General features: G+C 37.7%; 1 protein-coding gene across 1 annotated transcript; it reads left to right on the top strand.

Annotated features, from left to right (window-relative positions):
* The first annotated feature begins 5,892 nt into the window (after positions 1–5,892).
* LOC145130779 (uncharacterized) lies at positions 5,893–8,596 on the top strand. The gene is made up of 5 exons (XM_079065550.1): positions 5,893–6,027; positions 6,132–6,776; positions 6,880–6,947; positions 7,085–8,143; positions 8,455–8,596. The coding sequence occupies exons 1-5, from the start codon at positions 5,893–5,895 to the stop codon at positions 8,594–8,596; spliced, it is 2,049 nt and encodes a 682-aa protein (XP_078921676.1).

Genomic DNA, 8,596 nt, shown 5'->3' with positions numbered 1-8,596 from the left:
GTTCTTGGAAGTTTGACCAGCTTCCACCATATGAACCTTAGAAGAATCAACATCACCACCTTTCATCAAAGCCATTCGATTGTCTTCTTCAATGCGAAGACACACCACCTGTAACACCCACAAATTAGGGGTAGTCAATTTGATGATTATAAGCGTTAAAATTGACTTTTTGACGGAGGATTATTTAGGATAAATAATCTTAGCCAAAGTTATAGTATATGTGACGAGGATTTCGTATATATAAAGAACACCTAAATCTGACTTTATGAGAGGAACTTATGATTTTTCTAATATTACAGCGTAGCAGTATACGACTTATAAACTGAAATTGGAATCAGTCGATTGTTAGGAAAAAAAAATCTAAATGAGAGTTGAAGATCTTGGCAATACCTATATGTCGATATAAAGACAGTCGAGAACGAATATCATATGATAGAGTTATGGTATTTTAATAGACTTTAACAGTCTAAGCCTGTTAAAAATATAACTTTAAAAATAAATTCAAAACTAGCCGACGGAGTCTAAATAAAAGTTGTAGATGTCATTGATAGCTACGCGTAGATATAAAACCCGTTGAAAACGGAGCTCGTATGAAGAAGATATGAACTTTCTTGGGAACATAAATTCTTCGCGTGCACCCGCACGCAACGACAAAGTGTGTTGCGCACACTGACACTCCACCCAGAATGCGAAACGTGGCACCATGCAGAAACTGACACATCACTCTCTTCCGACTAGATGTGGGGCGTGCAAACAAAATACTTTTATAAATAGTAGTCGAATTTCAGGTCAATCCCACACCATTCAAACATTTCTCTCTCGATTTTTCTCACTTTCAAGCCCTTTCTCCCTTAAGTTTTTAGTCGGCATAGCCCTGCGGTATCTGATAGCCGGCAATTAGGAGCTCTCGAGTTAGAGTTCTGCCCACTTAATTCCTAGTTTTCATCAATATAATCTATAAGTTAAAATATACTTATTTTATTCAAGTGTAACCTTTAATTATAGTCATAGTCGTTATTATGAACCTATGATTAAGATTTATCAGTAATTCCAAGTCATTATACTGATCGATCTACTTATGGGGATGATGTCTAGGTTGGATTTAGTAAGGTGTTTAAAGTGGGATTTCCACACAGTATACTCTGTATACCAAACAGACCCTACCTCTGATCTGATCCTACCTGGTTGTCTCTTATCAGCTATAGATCAGTAGACATTGGAATTATTGAGGAATCTCGACTTCTAATTAGTCATAACGAATAATAAATTAAGACTTAGTGATAATTGAACCTAGGTCACATCAAGGGAAAAGCCAAGTGCTAAAGCAAAGTGCTGCCCAACTTTCTAATTATCCATTTTAACAAGTGGGTGCATAGTTACCTTCAACTTACACATAGATATCAAGTAAATAATTTTCCTAAATGTTTTATGTGCTTATTATCTGAGTTTCTGATATCTGTGTTACATAAGATAATGATTTTTCTAAAATATCATATATGTATTTTACCGTACTCATAATGTATTGGGTAGGACGGGTAGAAAGAGATAAGAGAAATGAGATAACAGTTAGGGACCATAAGAGAAATGAGATTATAGTTAGAGACCATAAAAGAAAAGAGATAATGGTGAGAAACCATACTAGAGATAGAAAAGCAGTGAGAGACCATGCCAGAGTTAGGGAAACGAGACCATGCTCAACAGAGATCAGTTATCAAGAAGAGTATTGATGGCGATCACAGACTATTTTAGACAGTCTAGTAGAACACTAGCAGATTTGCAATCTATAGGTGTCAATGAAATCACACAAACCGAGAGTATTTATTGTGGATTCATTTGAGTACTCTATTTTTCCTTAATTACCTTACCAATGCGTAACCCTTAGGGTAGAACCCTTGAGAGAGAGAGAGAGAGATAGAGAGAGAGAGAGAGAAAGAGAGAGAGAGAAAGAGAAAGAGAGAGAAAGACTAACGGTAATGGGTAATCGGGTTAACTGTTTGGTGTGAATTATATAAAGATATTAATTATATTATTGTGGGTTGAAAACCCTATGTACTCATTAGGTTTCCCAACCTGACCCACTCATTTTATTGTATCACAAGTAATTATATATGATGATATAAGTGTCTGCCGAGAGATTCAAAGGAGATATAGACTATTAGTATAAAGAGATGTTGTAAATCTTCGTTTATGCTGATGTTCCTTGTATTGACGATGACATCCCGAGTTTTATAAATAAAATACATTTCTTGTAAATGTCTTGATAATATTATTATCATATTTTTGGGAACGAATTCCACAAAGTAAAATTTTTTAAAAGGATAATATAATTTAATAAGCATAAACAAATCAGTCTTTTCTGGCCATAAAGATGGGGATGTCACACCACCAGTTCCTCCACATACATCTCCTTTCTCTTATGCTTAAGGTAGTTCTTGAAGTCTATCCAACCGGGAGGAAGGTTTTAAACCATCGATGCAACTTGGAAAGACTCATTAAGGTCCATTCCTTCTGCATTGTTATCATATATAATGATCTGAAGATCTTGGACTTGACTCATAACATATTTTGAGTCAGCCATTTTGTATTCTAGGAACTTAGCAACAGTATGCTTCTTGGTACCAGTATCTTCTGTATTATACTTCCTTTCAAAACACTCCCATAGTTCCATAGCAGTTGAAACTTTACAATAAACATTATAAAGTGCATCAGCTATCCCATTCAACACATAGTTGCGACACAGAAACTCATAATGCTTCCAAGCATCCACTGCACTCATAGTTGAGCATCAGCATGTCCCATAAAAATTACGGGAGCAGTTTCTAATAAGAAACGAGCCAAGTGCAAAGTGGTCAGGTAAAATAACATCTTCTGCTACCACCTCTTGAAGTTCAGACCATAATTTTTTTCAGATCACTCAGCATGATTAGCCATGATGTTTGGCATAGGTGTGGTAGCAGTTGAGTTCATAGCAGGGGTACCAGTAGCACCAGGAGTTCCAGACATTCTGAAAGAATTAAAATCATAGTTAATTTGTTTATAGCAAAATAAGAGTATGATTTTACAAAAACAGATGAGTCGACACACACTCCATTTAGAAAATAAAGAAGAACATAAAGAAACAGAAATGTCTGTTAGATGCATTTTACATGCATCTTTTAGCACAATTTCCTTGGTATTTTGTTATAAAAAGCTAACTAACTCGCAATTATTTTTATGTATTATGTGTTTCGTGATTATTCTGTAGAATGTCGGTACTGCTCATGTTTGTTATGATTTTTCAGGGTAATTTGGAGCACATGGATGATTACGCGAGTTTGGGATGCGTTAATGGATGCTTTGGAGCTTAACTAGAGTCTAGACTAAGGAAGAATGCCGAGGAATGATCAAGAACTGCTTGGAAGGAGGAACACGATAAAAAAGACACGAAAACGAAGACTTGCGATCACAAGTTGTCCCTATGTGATCGCATCTTTGACCTTGCGATCACATGTTTGGTTGCAGCTTCGCTTCAGAGATTTTTCGTGCCAAAAATTCACAAGGATGAGAAAAGCCTGTATATGCAATAGCAACAACACTTCATTCGATCACAACCTTGCTACTTGCGATCACAACTTAGCCAAATTGTCTCGAAATAGCAACGCACTTCATTTAAAAGGCTCGGGACGCGTTTTCAATAATATCTGCGATTGCAACTTGTATACATGCGATCGCATGTGCGTCGTTTTTATAGTTGGACGTATAAATAGAGCCACATACTTGTCCAGTAACCCTAATTGGCGATTCCTGGTGATTCTAAGGCGATTTTGAGAGACTTTCAAGTGAAGAACGCTGATCGGAAGGAGACGATTCAATTTCTTTTCATTGTTTAGTAAGATTTATCATTTAGACTCTATTTCTACTATTTGTAATTCGTTTTTAGCCATGTCAGGCTAAAAACTCATATTTCAGTTTCGCGAAGACATAACCTTTTCGTATGATTAATCATTAGGCACGATGTTTGACTGTGATTACTGTTTAGTTTGATAAATTATGTGTTATATTAAATGTCTGATTTTGATTTCAATTTCTGTTGGCCAGTTATATTGTATGTGAATCATTCTAGTTATCAGATTGTTTAGACCCGTAATTGTCTAGATTAATTAGTAAAAAGTAACAAATATTAGAATAATTCTGCGTTTAGGGTTAACTCTAATATGAATTGATCAAACAAGTTTTTACGCCTCTGAGCTTATGAGAGGTATTGGACTTTACTGAGAAATTACATTGTGTTTAATGCAACTTTTCTTTGTTAATCAAGAGCTTGTTTGGTTAATTTGGTAAAAAGTTAGGTTTAATTCAAAGAACTTATTTTGATTAAATGATTTTTGTAATAGAGGTCATTAGAGCTTATTAATGAACTTCAGTACCAGTTTAAACAAGTGCATAGTCAAATATTGTGTCGAAGGTTAATTACATGATCAGGGGAGTCACCGCGGAACTGAAATTGTTTTCTCTTATTTGAATTTTCACAACCTTTAAATCCAGTTATTCATTTATCATTTTCGATTTTTATTAGTTTAAATTTTCAGAAATAAACTCCCCTTTTTTATGTTTTATTCACTTGTCAAAATTTAGTTCATGTCTTACGCAAAGAGGCATAGACTTTAGGACGTGTCCCTGAGGATCCGACTCTGCTTACCAGTACTACCTGTTAGTGCAAAAGAGCAGTCTTATTTATATTTTTATTTGTTTAAATCGTGCACGACAACAGTTTTAACAAATTGGCGCCGTTACCGGGGACACGGTATACACTAATAATTTTATGCCAAGATCTTCACGTACAAGTGATCTAATTTTTTATCCAGAGATTGAGAAGACTGCTAGGAAGCTAAAGAAGGAAGCAAAACTTCGGAAGCAGCAAGCAGGAACCTCATCCTCCTCCCCCATCACACTATAAAACACCCACACCACAAGGCACTCCCTTGTGGAACGAACCTGAAGCCTCATTTCAAACTTTTCCAAAAGCACCACCTACCTCACCCATTAACAGCCCGTTTAAAACATACTCCTCATCATCTTCAAAAGAATCCGAACTCACAGACTCTTCTGAAACCGAAACAAAAATCATCATGAGCGAAAACGGAGACGATGCTGAAAAGACTCTTCGCGAGTAGGCAACACAAGAGGTTACCCAGCAACCTCTGTGTATCACCTTTCTAGAAGCTCAGAACTTTGAGCTCAAATCCGGTTTAATCCATCTGCTGCCCCCGTTCCGAGGCCTTGAGAATGAAGATCCTCATAAATTTCTCAAGGAGTTCCATGTCGTCTGTTCTGGAATGAAACCCCATGCAGTTACTGAAGATCAGATCAAATTAAGGGCATTCCCCTTCTCGGTTCAAGATGCAACAAATGAGTGGTTATATGACCTCCCGTCTGGTTCAATAATAAGCTGGAATGAACTCGCCAAACTTTTTCTAGAGAAATATTTTCCTGAGGCGAAAGTGTCGAATCTGCGTAGAGAGATTCTCAATATAAAGCAAGGCAAAAGAGAGGCTATCCACACTTATTGGGAGCGGTTCAAGAAACTGCTGGTCCGATGCCCTCAACATGGCATTAGTGATTATCAGCTATACCAGTGCTTCTGCAAAGGCTTAATACCCATGGATAGGCGATTTATAAATGCATCAAGTGGAGGGTCACTTTCAGACATGACACCAACAGAGATCCGGACATTGATTGAAAAGCTGGCCAATGAATCAAAGCATTCAGCAACTGAAGAAGAGTGGTACCCGGACCAGCCAAGTGGAGTCAAAGAAATGAGTAATGCCCACCTGGAATCTCAGATTTCATAATTGACTAAGGCCGTCCTTCTGTTGACAAAAGAAAAAGGTATTGAACCAAAAGTCAAACCTTATGGGATCTGCTGCAAAACTGGGCACCCAACAAATATGTGCCCACTACTTCAAGAAGACACTGAAGCTGTTCAAGCTATGGGAGGATTTCAGCAAAGGCCATTTGATCACAATCGCAACAACCAAGCTTGGGGAGGTCCTTAAAACAAAAATTTCCAGCCAAGGCCTCAACAGAACTTTCAGTAAAGAAATCAATACCAGGATCCACCTGGATTTCAACAACCTTTCTAACAAAATCAGCACCAAAGCAACTTTCAACAACCACCTGTTCAGTCACAAACTAGTAGTTTCAGCATGTCTTTGGAAGACATTGTTAAAAGTCTTGCTACCAGTACCCAAGCTTTTCAGAATGAAACCAAGTCTACCATCAAAAATCTGGAGCAGCATGTATCACAACTCGCGAACTCTATGAGCAAACTGGCAGCACAAACGCAAGGGAAATTCCCATATCAGGCTGAGAAAAACCCAAAGCACAATGCTTGTGATGTCACTCTCAGAAGCGGTAAAAAATACAAAGGACCAGATCACCAAGAAGATGAGGAAGAAGAGATCGTAGTTGAGCAAGAATATGAGGCAACTGAAGAGGTGCAGAAAAATGATAGACCTGCTGAAGCTGAGGTAAAAATTACTCCTCCTCCTTTTCCCCCAAGACTGAAAAACACGAAAAAAGAAAAGGATGACAAAGATATTATGGACTTCTTCAGAAAGGTTGAGGTAAATATTCCTCTTCTTGATGCTATTAAACAACTACCCCGATATACAGAATTTTTGAAAGAATTGTGCACTTCAAAAAGAAAATTAAAAGGAAACGAAACAGTTAACGTAAGCGAGAATGTTTTAGCTATTTTACAAAAAAGGATGCCCCAAAAGTGCAAGGACCCAGGAGTATTTACTGTTCCTTGCAAGTTAAGGAACCTTTCAGTGCCACGAGCTATGTTGGACTTAGGAGCTTCTATAAATGTTTTGCCATACTTTTTAAAACTATCAGGGTAGGGCCATTAAAAAGAACATAAGTTATCATGCTGTTAGCCGATCGTTCTCTGGTGCACCCAAAAGGTGTGCTGGAAGATGTTTTGGTTCAAGTGAATGAACTTATATTCCCAGCTAATTTCTATGTTTTAGATATGGGAGATGACGAATCACCAAACTCAGGTTCCATTCTTTTTAGGGAGACCATTTTTAAAAACTTCCAGAACCAAAATAGATGTTTATGATGGTACCCTTTCAATGGAATTTGATGGTGAAGCTATCAACTTCAATATTTATGACGCCATGCGTTATCCTGATGATGTGTCAGCCCTTAATTTCATTGATGTGATTGAACCATTATCTGCAGAATATTTTGAGATTTCTAACCGTGAGTCACTAGCATTAGTGCTCCACAAAAATATATCTATTAATGCAGCTCAGATTTTATCAGAAAATTATGTGGTTGACAGAGAAGTTCAAGAGATGGCAGCTCATATGGACCAGCAGAGAAGGCTGAGGTATGGTACCCAAACTCTTAAATTACCAGTTTCTAACTCCAAACTTTTCCCTTCTGTAGTGCAAGCACCCATCTTGGAGCTGAAGACACTCCCAAAACACCTGAAATATACATATCTTGGAGAAAAAGAAACACTTCCAGTCATCATCTCCAACAAGTTGTCAGAAAAAGAAGAGTCGGAACTGATCAGAATTCTGAAGGAGTATAAAAGCACGATTGGATGGACTATTGCAGACATCAAAGGACTCATCCCATCTCTCTGCATGCATAAAATTTTGATGGAAGAAGATTATAAGCTATCGCGGGAAGCCCAACGCAGATTAAACCCACCAATGATGGAGGTGGTTAAAAAAGAAGTTATGAAGTTATTGGATGCTGGAATGATATACCCAATATCTGACAACAAATGGGTCAGCCCAGTCCAAGTCGTACCAAAAAACGTTGGAGTGACAGTGGTAGAGAACAAAGAAGGACAATTGGTTCCAACTCGGGTTCAGAACGGATGGCGCGTTTGTATCGATTACAGAAAATTGAACGCAGTCACCCGGAAAGATCATTTTCCTCTCCCATTCATAGATCAGATACTAGAGAGGCTTGCTGGAAAATCCCAGTACTGCTGTTTGGATGGATTCTCAGGTTTCCATCAGATTCCGGTTGCTCCAGAAGATCAGGAGAAGCGACCTTCACCTGCCCATTCGGGACATTCGCATACAGGCGTATGCCTTTTGGAGTCTGCAACGCACCCAATACCTTTCAAAGGTGTATGGTTAGTATCTTTTCTGAATATGTCAAAAATACCACAAAAGTATTCATGGATGATTTTACCATCAATGGAGACTCATTTGAAATTTGTCTGAAAAACCTCACAAATTTTTTGCAAAGATGTATTGAAACAGACTTGGTCTTAAATTTTGAAAAATGTCACTTTATGGTTGACCAAGGTCTAATTTTGGGTCATATCATTTCAAAAAGAGGTTTACAAGTTGACAAAGCAAAAATAGATGTTATAAAAAGCTTACCCTACCCGAAGAGTGTTCCGAAAGTGCGTTCTTTCCTTGGTCATGCACGTTTTTACAGGAGGTTCATAAAAGACTTTTCAAAGATATCAGTTCCCATGTGCCACCTGCTGCAAAAAGATGCTGAATTCGACTTCAATGAAGACTGCAAGAAGGCTTTTGATGTGCTGAAAAATCTTCTTACTTATGCCCCCATTATTTAG

This window comes from Lactuca virosa, chromosome 8, assembly GCF_052849685.1.
Source record: "Lactuca virosa cultivar CGN04683 chromosome 8, Lactuca_virosa_CGN04683_v6, whole genome shotgun sequence".
NCBI lineage: Eukaryota > Viridiplantae > Streptophyta > Magnoliopsida > Asterales > Asteraceae > Lactuca > Lactuca virosa.
Note: the sequence above shows the minus strand (reverse complement) of the source record. Positions and strands in the feature narration are given on the sequence as shown.